Genomic DNA, 16,461 nt, shown 5'->3' on the forward strand with positions numbered 1-16,461 from the left:
AGTAAAAAAAAAAGAAAGAAAGAAAGAAAGAAAGAAAAGATATTTTGGTGGACTGGGATGGTCATGGTCCCCAAGTATATATATAGCAACTGTGTATGTAGGTCACTGCTGTCAGCTTACTATAGCTTACATTTTCAAATTCTTACAAATAAGAAAATTCTTTTTTCCCCTTTATCACTCCCAAGGCTGAGCTGATGCTGCTGAGCTATGTTCATAGTCCGGCGTTGCCTTTTTTTAGCTCTAGAGAAACAAAATTAGTGACTTTGGAAGGCAGCCAGTCTCTTCGGGCACCTTCCTTTGTGACTTTACAAACTACAGAAGAACCGGCAGGTTTTGAAGAACTGGCTAGATAGTCTGTCCTCTGGAAAACTGTCACCGTGTGATTCTTTGTTAACTGTGTAATTAAGATTTTTTTTTTCCTATAGCCAAGCTAAAGATATTTTTTCCACTTCCTGGGCAAATGGCATCTCCACATAATTCTCACCACACAGTCATACACGGTGATGAAAAAGCTTTTACGTTTTGATAACTGTGATCATGTTGAAGCCCTAGATGACCCTAAAGAGAAAGTTCTCGTGTCTGGGTTTTATCACAAATGAGGGCAGCATGAGGTCTCAGTAAAGGTTGGACAGTCAGATACAAGACCTAGGGGATCCTAGGAATAGATGAACACTGCTCTGGGCTAATCCTATGAGAAGAGACAGCTGTCTAGAGTCCTCAGAGCCCCTCTGCCTCCCTGGAGGGTAGGGAGGCCAGGGTGTGGTGACCCCAGTGGAGAGTCAGGCCCTGGAGAAGTTTTGCTTTGGGCAAAACTTTGGGCACAGACAGGAAATATGGGCTTGAAATGACATCAATAAGAGGTATTTAGGATTAAAGCATTGGGGGACAGAGAAGCCAACGGAAAAGCATCTGAAACAGAAAAAAAAAAAAAAGATGAAGACAATTGAAAGCATCTGTCATAAATCCAGGGAGCAGACCCTGTAGTCAGAGAGAAGAGTGGGCTCTTCCGCCCAAGTTGTCGTGGGCAGAGAGCGTGAGAACTCGGCCGAGTCCAAGGCAAGGGTGAGGGGCTGGCTTCAGAGTGACCACTGCAGGCCTGACGCAGTGCACCTGCAGCCCAAGGGACCAACCCAGACTCCCAGGCACTGGGAAGGCGGAAAGAAAAACTGTGCTATGTTTAGGATGGGAAATCAAAGTGAACTAGCCGGGGAAAATGTTGCTTCCCTGTGGAGAATGAAATACAGACCATGCTTGACATTCAAAGCCACCAGGAACCTGGCCTCTCAGTGTCCAGGATCCAGCAACAGCATTGGCCCACTGGGCCTGGGGAGAGCACGCTCTGGACTGGACTGTGTCCTCTGCCCCATATTGAGACACTGAAGCCCCGACCCCCCAGTGTGATGGTAATGGGAGGTGGGGCCTTGGGGAGGTAATTCGGTTTAGATGCGGGCATGAGGGTGGGGCCCTCAGGATGGGATGAATGCCCTCATGAGAAGAAATCAGATGGTTTGCTTTCTGTTTCTCCTAGTTCTGTGAGGACACAGCAGGAGGAGGGCTTTCTCCAGGAACTGAATCAGAGGATATCCTTGACCTTGGACTTCCCTGCCTCCAGAGCTGTGAGAAGTAAATGTCTGTTGTTTAAGCCAACCCTGTGCATGGTGTTTTATTATACAGCCCAAACTAAGACAGAGCAGGTGTCTCTAGGTTCTACTATCCCTAAGGTCCCGCTCAGATCCCACCTTCTCCAGGAAATCTTCCCTATTTGCTCCAGGGAGAATTTCTCTCTCCTTTCTACAACGCTCTGGGCTTCAACCATAGCACTTAGCACAGATTTTCCTGGAAATACTGACAGTTACGAATTCATCTGCTCGCACCGAATCTTCCCCAACTCCACCCTCTTCATCAATCCACTTCACTTTCTGAGCCAAATCTGAGGCCGGAAGTACTTATGTTGTTCTGACAGGTCATTTGATTCACCTCAGTGTTGACATGGTTCACGTCAGGACAAGTTCCTGGGTTATACAACTCCCTCTCTTCCTTCCCCTTTGGCCCAGCAATGTGCCCCTGTTCTTATACCCAGATAGTTGAACTAGAGTCTCTCAGACCAGTTCTGCCCCCTTGCTACCCCTCCTCCCCTAGGGTTGCCAGGAAACAAAAACAAAAACAAAAACCTAGAAGATGAGTAATCTTTCAGGAGAAGTATATTCTATGCAATATTTGGGAGATACTAAAAACTATTTGCTATCAATCTGAAAATTCAAGTTTAACAGGACATTCGGTATTTTGACTTGCTAAGGCTGGCAACTTTATCACTCCTGAATCTATGATCAAGTCACGTGTGAAAGACGGCTGTGTCCCGTTCTTACCTGGACACCTCCCTGAGGATTACAGCCCTGTCCCTGAAGCTCAGGGCCCCAGTCCAGAGACCAGGGCCCTTCTTGTCACATTGCAATTGCTTGTCTGGCTGGAGTGCCCAGGGCCATTCATTCTGCCTGCTGGTATGAATTTCTGCTGTCAGCCCCACTCCGAGCTCATCCAGCTCCATGGGCAGGTCTGGTACAAGCCTGCCCTCTGGGCTGAATGATGGCCTGTCCCATCTTGTCTCCAGAAAACCCTATGCCTTGCTGGTCACTGCCACTGGAATGTTTAGCTATTTCCCACAAGATTGTGACTCCCCAAAAGGCAGGGGTTAACTCAAGGCAACCTACTCCCATGATGCGTTACCTTGTCGGTGCTTAATAAATGGCTGTTAACCTAAAACTGAAAGATGGTGTTATGGGTTGAATTAGGTGTGTGCTCTTCCCCCACCATGCCCGGCAATGTCCTGATATATGTTGAAGTCCTAACCCCAGTTCCTCAGAATGTGATCTGATTCGGAATTAAGGTTGTTACAGATGGAATTATTTAAATTAAGATGAGGTCATATTGGAATTGGGTGGGTCCTTAATCCCATAGGACTGGTGTCCCTGTAAGAAGAGGAGAGACAGCAAGGAGGACGCCATGTGAAGACAGACAGAAATTATAGTGATGCAGTCCCCAGCCAACAATCACCTGGGGCTACCAGAAGCCTGGAAGAGGCAAAGCATTCTGCCCCTACAGGCTCCAGAGGGAGCCCAGCCCTGTCAACGACAGATTCAGACTCCCAGGTTTCCAGAACTGTGAGACAATAAGCTCGTGTTATTTTGTGGTACTTTGTTTCGGCAGCCCTAAAACATGACCCCAGGATTGCATTAGGGAGGAACTGACAAAAAACAAAAACAAGAAAAATAAGGACCTAGAAGAGATCAAGGAATACTTGGAGTCAAACAGAAGGGGGCGAGTATGAGACAATACAACCATAGCTAACTTCTTTACGTTCTGTCCCAACGTTTCCTCAAACAGAAATAAAATCACATGGCCCTTTGAAAGTCCGAGCTGTGTGATTAGAACTCCAGGAGTCCTGCGGGGCGGAGGCTAGACAGAAGGAAAGGCCACGACCCTGAGAAATCCTCCATCGCCTGCACAGAGATCGGCACAGGAGACCAAGTTCAAGGTAACGGAGGCGGGTCAGAAAGCCTTCCACAGGAGGGCTGCCTTGGTGCATCCCAGTGCGGATGGCTTTGTCGGGAGCTATGGTTTTCATTCTGTTGCACTCTGTTTTTGGAACTTCAGTACTATAATACATATTCTTAAAAAATGAACACAATGTCAAACATTTTTCAGACTTCATTTCTCTGTTAATCACCCCCACATTCCATGGTACGACGCATCATTGGCTTATGGGAAGTGCCACCAGTTTTGGGTCAAGTCAAGGTGACCTAATTCTGAGGCTCATCAGGCAAATAACTGCCTTTGCATAGTTGCAGGGGCATGAATTCTCTTGTCCCTGTAACTACTGATTACATTTCAAATGAAAACTCCATGTACAAGTTTTTGGAGAAGTAGGAACTGGGGATAACATCAGATATCATTCAAATCAAATCACATCCTAGACAATTAGTGCCATCCAGACTAATAACTGGTGCCCAGTCTGCACTGAAGGACACCAAGATATATTCCCATTTATTTGCTCACAGCACTCCCATTGTAATGATGGCAGCTTCTAGCATTGCACAATAAATAATAGCAATGAACATTTATTGAGCATTTACCATGCACCAAGGACTAGGCTAAAATTTCATGAGGATTACTTAATATAATCTTCACATCACCCTTATGAAATAGTTACTACATTTCCCCACTTACAGAATGATGAAGTAGAGGCTTAAAGGGAGGTAATTTGCATAACTGTTAATAGAAGCAGGATTCAAAAGATACCAACGTGTTCCTCGTAGAGACTGTGCAATTGCTAGAAGCCACGGAACTGGGGATAGCTGCCTGCCGTGTAGAGGCAACATGCTTGCAGTTGTGTACATCGGGGGTTAGCAAACTAGAGCCTGGGGCCACATTTGGCCTGCCGCCTGGAGAAATGCCACCAGGCCAGTATCTTTACATATTATCTATGGCTGCTTTTGCAGTGACAGAAGCTGGCCCACAAAGCAGAAAATATTTACTATATGACCCTTTACAGAAAAAGTCCTTTTTTTTTTTGAGTAAGCTCCACGCCCAGTGTGCAGCCCAATGTGGAGCTTGAACTCACAACCCTGAGATCAAGAGTTGGGAGGCTTAACTGACTGAACCAGCCAGGTGCCTCCAGAAAAAGTCTCTTTTAGATCACTGAATCCTTCTACTACTGGCTCTATGAAAGAGGGCTTATTCCAACTTTACCGATGAAGAAACTGGTTCAGAGAACTCAAGCTGCTTTTACTTCTAAAATGCAAAATTTGTATTTTGCCATAGAATTGCTCTTTTTTCCCCCCAAAGTTATGGACATTAGGGAGGAAATGCTATACATATTCCTCTCATTTCATAAAAGGAAAGACATTTTAATACCTATGAATGAGGGATGTAATTTATTCCCCTGAAAGGAAACTTTAAGTGAAATAAATTTAATTTTATGCACAACTTGGAACACTATTCCTATTTTCTTCATTTTGCAAAGGACAGGTGAGAACATGGTCATGGACTAGCATGAGTTCAAGAACTGGCAACTGGGGGGTCAATTGCTTAAGAACTTTGGGCAGAAAGTGGCAGAGCCAAAGCCAGAGGACACTCAGGCCTATCTGACTCCAAAGCCAGTGACCCTTCTACTCTTGTCCGTTGAGATGATCTGTCTTGGCCTCAGGCATTCCTTCTGCCATTCAAGAACTCTTTCTTGAGCACCCACTATGTGCAGGGTACCAGACTCATGCCAACGACACAACGAGAATCACTTTCTCCCATTTCTCTCTAACCACCTCTCTTTCCTTTGGCTGTTTTGATTAAGACCAAACACTCAACTCCTGTTACAACTCAGTTAACCATTGTCTTGTTATGACAACTTGCCCTGTTGGCCGTTGAGGAAAATGATCCACATGAAAATACCACAGTGCAGTGATACTCTAGGGTCCCTTTTTTTAGTGTTAAGTATTGACTCTGGAGGCCTTAGGATAGGAAGAAATTAAATGATTTTTATCAAGTCACCAAGACTGTCCAATCCAGAGCTCAGAGGAAAATAATCTCAATGAGGGGCGTTTGGCTGGCTCCATCAATAGACCATGCAACTCTTGATCCTGGGGTTGTGAATTTGAGCCCCACATTGGGTGTAGAGATTACTTAAAATTAAAAAAAAATTTTTTTTTTTTAATCTGAATGAACGTCTTTCTAGTTACAAGGTCCTCTGATAAGTGATCAGGTCACATCTTGTAGGTATAAGCCCTGCCTTCCATCAGTAGCTACTATCATCACTTTAATAAAACCATGTTTCTAGAAACTGTTCTATTACAGTGAACTATCACAAGTAGAGTAGTCAAGCTATTTAAAAATACAAGACAAAGTTAATTATGTAAAGTGATTATCAAGGCATTTTAAATTAACATTCATATTCTTGAACAAATGAGACCATGCCAGTGAGGGCATTATATATAACTACGTAATAGCCTACATTTAAATATTTCTGATTCTGAATTATTTCTCTATTTTTTTTATTACATGGATAAAATGAGAAGTACCCGGGAAGTTCCAATTACTCCACTGATCTTAAGCTGAATATTTAAAAATGATTAAATGAAACTTACTGTGTATTCTGGTCCCAGATGTTCATTTGGACAAGAGAGAAAAGAAAAAAAGAGACAAAATGATGATTTAGACCATGCTTATATGCAAAATAACACCATAGAACTAACAAATACTGGTGAATTATATTAAAAATATGTTAAAGAAACATTCCAAAAATTGAACTTTCTTAAATATCTCCATATTTGCTCTTGAAACTCTTTCAGCTGATACTTTTGTGGTTGGGCAGATAAGGACTGTACACAAGATTCAATTAGCCTACAGGTTTGTGGCTAATTAAAAACCAAAGAGTTGGCATTATAAAGGCAGAATTAAAGACTAATAATTCCAGTGGAGCATTTCATTAACCACAAAGGAAATCTTTTAAGTGGAAAAGCAGCTTTTATAACCAATAAGAAGAGCTTGTTATGATGACATTCAAGTGGGATCTCAAGTTTTCATGTTTGAGGGCAAGAACCAAACCTTCCAGATTTGGGGGCCACAGTTTCTAGATCAGTATCAGCACAGAGTTTATTACATGTGAGAGGGAAGGTGAGCTTAAAATTATCATATTATCCCACTGCAAAGGAAGTAGTTCGGGGCAGAGAGACCCAATAGAACCTTTTACATAAATTATAGTTAAGGTTTGGGGGTGGGGAGTGGGGCTCTTTGGGGGAGGGGCTGTAAAATAAATCAAAATAAACAACTTGTTTGACATATCACTAAAAAGAGTTTCACCTTCCTTCTCCATAAGGTATTTACTACAATCACTTTCAAAAAGAAGACGGGATGGTTGATCTTAATTCCTACCTGCTAGAAAAAGCACTGACCTAAAAAGATGAAGGCAAAGGGTGACGGGCAGATACTACAGGGCTCTCCCAAGTCCCTGTTTGGATAATAAACCCTAAATCAGTGAAATCTGGCTACCACTAGGTCCTATTGCTACATGTGACATACGGGTTATAAACAGGACTTACCTGTAATTGTGTAGGGATAATAGTTCCAAGCCTTTTCTGTAACATAAAAGATTTTGGGAACAACAGCTCTAGCCCAGCTAGGCAGTTTGCTAAGAGGAAAGAGAAAAAAAAAAAAAGACCATTAGAAAGAGTCTGCCCAGAGCCTCACGTGCTGCCCACACCTTCCTGGATAAACTGCTAGAGAAAGCAGAGGCTCTCCTAGGCAGTCCTTCTCTCCACAAGTCATCCCTTCCCCACCCCTCTGGTCTTTGGCAGAGTTCACCATTCTCTGTGCATTATTCATATGCTCTTAAAATGTCGGAAGGCAGGTGACGACAGCCTGGTGGTGGTGGGGGGGGGGGGGTGGCAGTTCATAGTATTGTTAGCCTCTCCTCTTTGATTTGATTTACATGGACATGAGATTTCAGCACCTGGCAGGTGCCCTGTTGAGAGGGTTTGGCCAGCCTGGCCTTGGTCTCCTAGGAGTCACACGGCAGAAGTGATAGGACGCAATGTTTAAGCCCCAGTACGGAAGGGGACAAAGGCAAATGGTAGAGCCAGGCATCAGCTTAACAATCCGCAAGAGTGAGGTTTTATTTTATTTTTTTTAGATTTTATTTATTTATTTGACAGAAAGAGACAAAGCGAGAGAAGGAACACAAGCAGGGAGAGTGGGAGAGGGAGAAACAGGCTTCCCGCTGAACAGGGAGCCCGATGCAGGGCTCGATCCCAGGACCCCGGGATCATGCCCAAGTGGAAGGCAGACGCTTAACAACTGAGCCACCCAGGCGCCCCAAGAGTGAGGTTTTAAAAATGAACTAAAGCAGCAGACAGTCACAATTGTAGAGATGTGAAGAATAACAAAATATAGCCCCTCGATGACTGTAGTCCGTTGACTTGTGTCCCTTGCCAAAGATCTGTCCCTGTCCTAACCCCCGGCACCTGCGAATTTACCCTTATTTGAACAGCAGGACTTGTGAGGATGTAATTAAGGACCTCAAGGTGGAATCCCCTTGGATTTAGGGTGCAGGTCCTCACTCCAGGGACTGGTGTCCTCCTGAGAGAGAGAGAGGAGGCAGATCTGGAGACAGGGACACACAGAGCGGGGAAGCCACGTTAAGACAGAGGCAGACACTGCAAGGACGCAGCCAGGGATGCCGCAGACCCCAGACGCTGGGAGGGAGAAGCCGGTCCGAGCCCCTGCAAGGAGCCAACAGCGCCAACACCTTGATTTCAGACGTCTGGCCTCCAGGACTGAGAGAGGACACATCTGTGTGGTCTTAAGCCTCCCAGCTTGGGAGGATTTGCTGGGATAGCCACTGGAAAATAAGAGAGGAGCAGGAACCCGGGCAGCCAGTCAGCCAGTCGCAGAAAACAAATTCTTAAAACAAAGAAAACCCGGGGGGGCACAGGTCTCAAGAACTTCTGTAAACCAAAGACTAATGAAGTTTTTTTTATTTTGTTTTGTTTCCCTTCAGGGGCCAACTCTACGGCATAGTACAAGCCCAGAGAATACCCTATTACATTTAAATATATAGGATCATACATTCCTTAAATATGCCTGCATGATTTTTTGTCCCCCCGCCCCCCCTTCCCCAGCGCTATGCCTGGGGCGGGTTGTATCTTTCCAGAGGCCACTACTGTAGTTCTTTCCTCTTCTGGTGCCTACAGCCAAGTGCCTGGACCTCCAAGGCCTAGCAGGACTCCAGACCCTCAGATGACACAGACTCGGCTCCTGAAGCAGCATGTCGGTGATAAAGCTCATCACGGAGCACTTCTGAGTTCCAAGCAGACAGAACTAGGAACCGGGGACATCGAGCTACTAGAACCCCCAAATCCCCAACCCCTCTTGGACAGGGAGCTTAAATGACAACCAGAGCCAGAAAAATACCGTGCATCTTGTACGTCTTCTCAAATTGTTTCTCTGATTTCTGACAGTGTCCAGGACCTGCTTTTAAGAAGACGAATCTGTACTTCCAGTGGCTGGCCGGACCTAACCCAAAGCTCTGGGCCGTTTATCAGGGTTAAATCAAATGGGGACTCGAAGGTCCCCTGACGCTGGGTGAGTGTCAGACGAGGCCACGGCTCTCGGGCGGGCTGGGTGGCGCGAGCGGGGAGCCGTTTTATAACCCACAGCACAATTCTCATGGCTCTAATGCAGAACGTCTCACTCCTAGAAAATCATCTCGGCGGCAACTGCTCATTTACCTGACGTTCACACCGCTCGAAAGGAAGGGGCTGCTTCCTGGCGGGGGTTTTTATAGCTTTTACCTTTGATTTATTCTTTCGGTCGCTGGAGTTGGACAGCAACCAGGGTGGACGTCTAGAGTGGGAAAATCGCGTTGGGCTTGCTTGCGGGAAGCGGGCAGGAACGCATCTTCCCCTGGGCTCCCTCCTTTTTGCCCCCCAGCCCAGGGCGATGTCCGGCAGTGGGTGGTGCAGGAAGACGTGGCTTCTACTCACAGGGCAAGTGGTTTCCTTGTGCTCTTAGCGGACTGAACCAGAACTGTAGAATCTCCCCCCAAAGAAAGCTCGGCATTCTTTAGCTTAGACAAAGTGTGTATGTCTCCCTACAGGCATCAGGACCCGTTCCCCACTGTCCCCACTGTTGGGGGAGGGGTTCTACCTCCACTGCACCCCTCCCCAGATGCACTAGGCTCCTCATACATAGCGTTCTGGGGGCCCAAGCCCCCTTCCTCCATAAATCACTCCCTTTATCACTTAAAAAGCCTCCCAGCAAAACCACATTCCTAAGCAACAAGCATTTTCTGGAAGGAGGATGAAAAACAGTGGCAATTTTCCATTCATGTTGAGACTTTTTTTCCTATTTGTCTGCAGTCAGGACCCCAGCCTCTAGAATCTCCATTTTTACGTGTCTCATCCACCAAGTCCTGCAGGATACGCAGCACCGTAATCAATCACCTTTTCCAAAGAGACGCCCTAAAAAAACCCACAACATTCAGCCAAGATGGCTGATATCATCTTACGGGACCCTTCCGAGGAGTCCGAGAAGGAGACCCTCCCAGTATAAGCCAGCCACCACGCCAGGTGCAGGAGGCGTCGGCAACGAGTTCCATGACACGATTTAAGCCCATTAACAGACCTTCTCTCAGCGCCCCCACTCTGCCTAGAGCACATCATTATTCAAATCGTTTTTGTCTGAGGAAGTAAAATTTATTTTTCCCTGTGGCAATGATTTATCAGGGCTGCAAAGGAAAATGGAATTAAATTAGTCCCCACTGCTGTCACTTCCATGATGTATACTGTCACACAGCCTACAATTCTAAGGAGAAGTCTGTCACTCAAACTCACTCCCAGCTGTCAGACAAGAGTCTCTCTTCCAGAATGGCGGCACGGTTGCAATCATGTCCTCTTGGTCCACTGGCCGGGACCAGACCTTCCAACAGCCCCCGTCACTGCCGCTTAGGCTTTAGAGACCCTGAGGAAAAAGGTGGTCAAAACTCTGAAGCCTTTACAGAATCGGAAAACGTGCTGATGTGGAATGATACTGTTTCCCAAACGCCTTTGTCAATACCCCCAAGACAGAGGTTTTAAAACATTTGGTTTTCCCTTTCAAACTTAAGTATGATATAGAACACGTCGATGACACAGCCAGGGGGCCACCTGGTCCCAGCCTCCGTGAGACTGTCCTGCTTGCAGCACTCAAAGTCCCTCCATGCTACAATTCCTCAGTCCTGGGCAAACTGGAATGGTGGTCAACCTAGAGCAGCGGTTCTCAACGGGGCAGAGGGGGAATTCTGCCCCCCCCCAGTGTGTGTGTGTGTGGGACATTTGGCCAAGTCTGGAAACATTTTTGTTTGTCACAACTGGGAGGTCGCGGAAGGGGGGCAAGGACACTGCTGGCATCTAGTGGGTAGAGGCCAGGGGTGCTGTTCAACATCCTACAATGCTCAGGAAAGCTCCCCCACAGCAAAGAATTATCTGGTTCCAAATATTAACAGTGCCAAGATTGGGAAACCCGGCTCTGGACGTAAGTGGATATAGTCACTGCAACCTCCTCATGTATCTCCGAGGCCTCCCTCAATTACAAACGACCTGGATAAGGAGGCCCCGTTAGGCAGAATCTGAACTGGTCTCAGGTTAAGAGTGTTTATTGACTCCATAAAGAGTGTCCGGAACGGAAACCTAAACGGTCCCTCCGTTAGAAGCTTCTGGCACTTTGCTATCCAGATTATCACCAGATTCGCCCTGGTATCTAATCTCTCTTTGCAATTTATGCTCATTTGGGAATATCTTTTGGCACCGGGAGGTACTGAATATCATTAGGCCAAATGTGGTCTAAATGGAGTCTAATTTCATTTTCTCAACAGGGATCAGAATTATGATGATCTTCACTAGCATCTTGATTTTAGCTGTTCTATCCACCAACTCATGCAGGATAACGCAGCGCTATAATCAATCACCTTTTGGACTTAAAACATTCCCCCAGCAGAAGGACAGCCCCTCTGAGCTCCCTTCACTCGGGCTCTTCTCCTCCACGGGGTCCCTGCAACCTGCCGCCGTCTGTGCTGAGATTAGGCTCAAATACCGTCAGCCCACTTACGTGACTTTTAAAAAGGACTAATCTACCTCTTACAACCTCATTTTCCACGGGTCCAGGAGGGATATTCTGACCTTTGATTTCACACCTGGCATTTGATGATTATTTAATAATAATCAATTGTATCTACCCAGTGACCTGTGAGGTCTTTACATTTCTTCTCCAGCTGCTGTGATTTATTCACTTACTCTTCTTAATGGCTGTTCTGGCTGCTCTTTTAGTTCGGCTCTTAATGTAATTCTTTACATGGCAGCAAAGAGAGGAGCAGAATTTCCAGACGAGAGGCATCACCTGTGAGAAGCATGGCTGCTGGGGCTTCGCCCACAGGGAGTTCCTTGAACTTGGACCCCCACCCCCACTCTCCCTACTTAGAAGGGCAGTTTGCGTTGGGGTTCCGGGAAAAGGGGGCCTCCTCCGTGTCAGTTCTTGGAAGGCTCTGCTTGGAGAGCATGGTGGTAACGCGGCTCGCATGCGGAGAAGCACCCAGGGACGGGAGCAGGCCACATGTGTCAACAGCGTTGGTCAGGAGTGAGGTGGGGCCAAGGTGGCACATGCCTGCCTGGATGCTCTGGCTCTTTAAGATCCAGCCAAGAGGCGTACATTCTGTTCCTGGGAGTTCCCATGCGAGAAGGTGAATGAGGGAGCAGAAGGGAGGGATCCTGGCAGCATAAGAACCTCTGGCATGTTCTTAAGGACTGAGATGAGAACAGAACAGAATAGCATGGACTGAAAGGTATGTTTGGAAGAAGTCCCTTACATGCTCTACTCCTCCAGTACATAAAATACTATCAATTAATCAATTTCACGTATTTAATATTATATTCAATATTTACATATTGAATATTCACATAGAATATGTAAGACTAAATATTCTTTTTTTTTTTTTTTTAAGAGAGAGGGAGAGCACACATGAGTGGGGAGAGGGCAGAGAAGGGGGAGGAGCAGAGGGAGAGGGGGAAAGAGAATCCTAAGGAAGCAGCAAGCTCCCTGCCCAGCGAGGAGCCAGACACGGGGCTCGATCTCACAACCCTGAGATCATGATGTGAGCCGAAATCAAGAGTTGGACACTTAACCGACTGAGCCACCCCCCAGGCGCCCCTGTAAGATTAAATATTCTAAACTATTTGATATTCGTATACATTACGGCTATTGTGCACGGTCCCTCCCAACTAGAAGGAAAGATGCCCCAGGACAGGGATCTCTGTTCTGCTCACTGCTGCATGCCCAGCACCTACAACAGTGCCTGGCACACGGTAGGAAACAATAAATATTTCCTGAACGAACAACAGTTGGCTCTGGATATTCAATAACGACCATAAGATTCTTTGAAAAGAGCAAGGGAATAAGCTCTCAAGGTCAGAATCTTTGACAATTTCTCTGTGACCTGTGGCCTCGGCAGTGGGCTCTCCCCCTGCCACACAAGCTCTGGGCACTGAGCTCTTTACTTTGGGCAAGATCTAAGAAATGAGATTAACTTGCTTGGCAGATCTGGAAGACCTGGGAAAAAAGAAAGAGGAAACGTGAGAGAAGGCCCCAAGGCCGGCCACAGAGCTGGACCGATGAGCTGGTAGGTAGAGTGACTAGCCGGTGGCTGGGCTTGTCCAGCCAAACCCCATTCGTAGCTTAGAGACGCTGTACCCCCTCCTGCCCAAGGACACAGAGGCCAGGAGACGCTGCCCCGGGAGGCAGGAGCCATGTAACAGGAGAAATGTTGTCTTCATGCAAATCGATTCAGGCATTAGGCGGAATCACCGTTATAAGCTGGCAACCCTCCCTGACTGGCAGCTGCTCGCACAGCCTAATTAATCCAGCAGCCGTGGTGGGGAAGAACAGGACACTTCATGACTGAAAAACAAGCCTAAAAATAGGCTCCATCTTTTCTCCACTGCCCCTCCATCCTCACCCCTGCTTCCCTCCCCTCATGGGCTTCATGGGGAGGCATCAGAGAGATGCTGCGGATGAGGAGAAGAAAGCCAGAGGACCAAAGAAGAGCCCCATCCTCGCGTGATTCTGGGCGATGGGTTTTATTTAGAATTGCTATTCCAGAGATTGATGAGTACCTTGCCTCCTTTCCCTGGATGCCAACTGGAACTGGGATTTTTTAAGGCAAGCCAAGAAACACCACTTATTTGGTTAACTGAGCTGGATCGAAGGCCCAAGGACAACCACCAAATGCACTAACATATTAGAACTAACGTGACGTTCCAAGCGTATTAGGCAGCCGCCAAAATGCACTGTGCACCCAGCAGTGTATCAGATGCCATAGGGAGGCCCCGAGCACAGAGCACCCCCACAGTCGCTGGGAGATGAGAGGCAAGCAATCAAAGGATGAGCGGCATTTTAAAAAGGCATGATACCCACTTTAAAAATGGGCAAAGGATATCGGTAGACATGTCTCCAAAGAAGACATACGAATGGCCAACGGGCACAAGAAGAGACGCTCCACACTCATTAGTCAGGAGGGAAAAACCAATTGAAAATGAGATGCCACTTCACACCCACTAGGATGGCTAGAATCTAAAAGACAGACAATAGCAAGTGTCAGTGATTATGTGGAGAAATTGGAATCCTCACACATTGCTGGAGGGAATGCAAAATGCAGCCGCTTCGGAGAACAGTCTGGAATTCCTTTGCTGCCCCACTCATTGGTAGCCCGAGCCTGGACTGGAAACTCAATGGGATGCCTTATGGCTGGGATTTTGGAATAAGTGATAGAAAGAAAAAAGGGGACAATTTGGACCGATCCACGGCAGTTGTGGTGATGATGGAGGAATGGAGCGGTCTGTTTGCTGCCCTTGGCCCACTGGAGCTGCCCTGATAGCCGTCCCTTCTCGAGCCTGCAGATAATTCTGTGGGTCACTCAATCCTTCCATGAAATGTCCTTTCCACTCAAGTCAGACTCAGAGAGAAGGCTCTGCCTACAAAGGCTTTGAGTAACTCCAGTCTCTAACAGATGCTTTGGGTAATAGAGTGATAAACCAATCTCTAAATGTGATTCGGCTTCCCATATAGATTGATGTGAGGAAGAAATTCCGCTCTCCACTCACTTTTTGCCAGCTCATGAATTCAGGTTCACAGGCCAATGACATTTCTTGGTGCAAATTAGTAAATGGGCACTAGGGCATCTTAGCTAATGCCAGTTCAACTCTCAGAACCGACTTCTCTGTGGCCGGTAAAGGGGTCAACAAGATGCCACCCACAGGGGCAGAAGGATTCTCTGGAGCTGAAGACATGTGAGAATCAACAGTTGCAGAAAGATGCTTTTACTGAACTCCCCTTATCTGCATAAGAGCAGAGCCTCCTGAAAGAATTCAACGGTCATAAATGCATAAATGCCCCCCCCCGCAGGAGTTTCACAACCAAAGAAGACTGACTCCTCTCACTAGAGATGAGAAGGAAGCACCAAGATAAGAAACTGCCTAAACAGACACTGTCACAAAACTATCTCCTCTTCATCCACCTAAAGCCCTGTTTATTTTTCATAAAAGCCATTTGTTTTTCCAGAAGTGCCTTTTCTCCTCCTCCCTATTAAAATGGTATTTATATAAGCCCTAAATTCTAATTGCCTATTTGAGTCTCGTTTTTCTGACGCTCCCCACGTTCATCAGCAAATCAAACTTGGTCTTTTCTCCCGGTCATCTGTCGGTTTCAGTTTAATTTGCAGGCCCCACTGACAGAGCCTAAATGGGCTGAGGGAAAGCTTTTCCTCCCTGACACCACACACAAGATGCACAGATGGATTCACAAATGCTAGAACCAGTCAGCCTGGACCCTACTCTGATCAGAAGGCAAGGGCCATGTCTTACTTACTAAGGGATTCTCTCCAATTCCAGAACAATTTGTTATACATTGTAAGGTTCAATAAATACCCATGTAATGAATTTCAATTATGAAGGAGCCTTGCCAACATGGCAGTCCCAAGACCTGTGCATGCAGGGCATGATTAATGCAAAGTGGCTTCAGCCTGTGAGTATCAAAGTAATGGATTTGGTTTTCTTTTATGATTATAGAAATCTGTCTTATTATTTTATAGTATGTCACATATACATTTTTTTCTTTTTCTCTTACTATAAAGCCATAATCTCCCTGGTTCTAAGATATGAGCCATACTCTTCCAAATATTCCAAGAGCCTTTTAAATTATAAAATGATGGACCTGGTTCAGACTTGTGCAAAGGGAATCAAAGATACTTTTCTCCTGGGCTTCATTCGTCATTCATTTATGTCTGCTGGAGGTAAGTCAGGATAATGTCTTCAACTTCCTTTGAGCATAGAAAATTAGGGTTGAAAAGGATCTGAAAGGATGCCTAGTTTAACCACCTATTTGATATTTGAATCTGCTCAAGGACAGCCCGATAAGTGGGTGCTCCGTTCATGTAATTGACTGCAAGGCACCTCAGTGTGTTTGCACGTGGCTCACATACTTAACATTTCTTCCTTCTACTGAACCTAGCCCTTCCTCCTGGCATTCTCTCTCTTGGTCTTGGTCCAACCGGTCCTTTTGAGGACTTATAGAATACACAGGTCTAATTCTTTTCCCACCTGCCCACACCATTACACACTCTGGGTCCAGCTTTTCTAGGTTAAGTGTCCTTGGTTTCTTCGGTCATTCTTCATATCACTTGGTGGCTTTCTAATCTTAAAATCCATAGTAACAATTTTAGAAATATTGAGTAAGTAGAAGGGACTTGCCCTACCAGATTATCAAGGCTCTTTATAAAGCTATAATAATTTATATTCTCAAATTCTATTTTTTAAATTTTTATTTTTTTTAAGATTTTATTTATTTATTTGAGAGACAGCGAGAGAGCACAAGCAGGGGGAGCAGGAGAGA

At 46.0% G+C, this 16,461-nt stretch overlaps 1 protein-coding gene across 1 annotated transcript in view; it reads right to left on the minus strand.

The window, feature by feature from the left end:
* PITPNC1 (phosphatidylinositol transfer protein cytoplasmic 1) overlaps positions 1-16,461 on the minus strand; it is a 242,189-nt gene that overhangs the window by 98,874 nt on the left and 126,854 nt on the right. Inside the window, exons 3-4 of the mRNA XM_044921611.1 lie at positions 7,089-7,177; positions 6,135-6,142 (exon numbers count right to left, since the gene is read on the minus strand). Of these exons, the coding sequence (XP_044777546.1) occupies positions 6,135-6,142; positions 7,089-7,177 (97 nt within the window). The remainder of the gene's footprint in view (positions 1-6,134; positions 6,143-7,088; positions 7,178-16,461) is intronic.

This window comes from Neomonachus schauinslandi, chromosome 15 (genome assembly GCF_002201575.2).
Source record: "Neomonachus schauinslandi chromosome 15, ASM220157v2, whole genome shotgun sequence".
In the NCBI taxonomy this organism is placed as follows: Eukaryota; Metazoa; Chordata; class Mammalia; order Carnivora; family Phocidae; genus Neomonachus; species Neomonachus schauinslandi.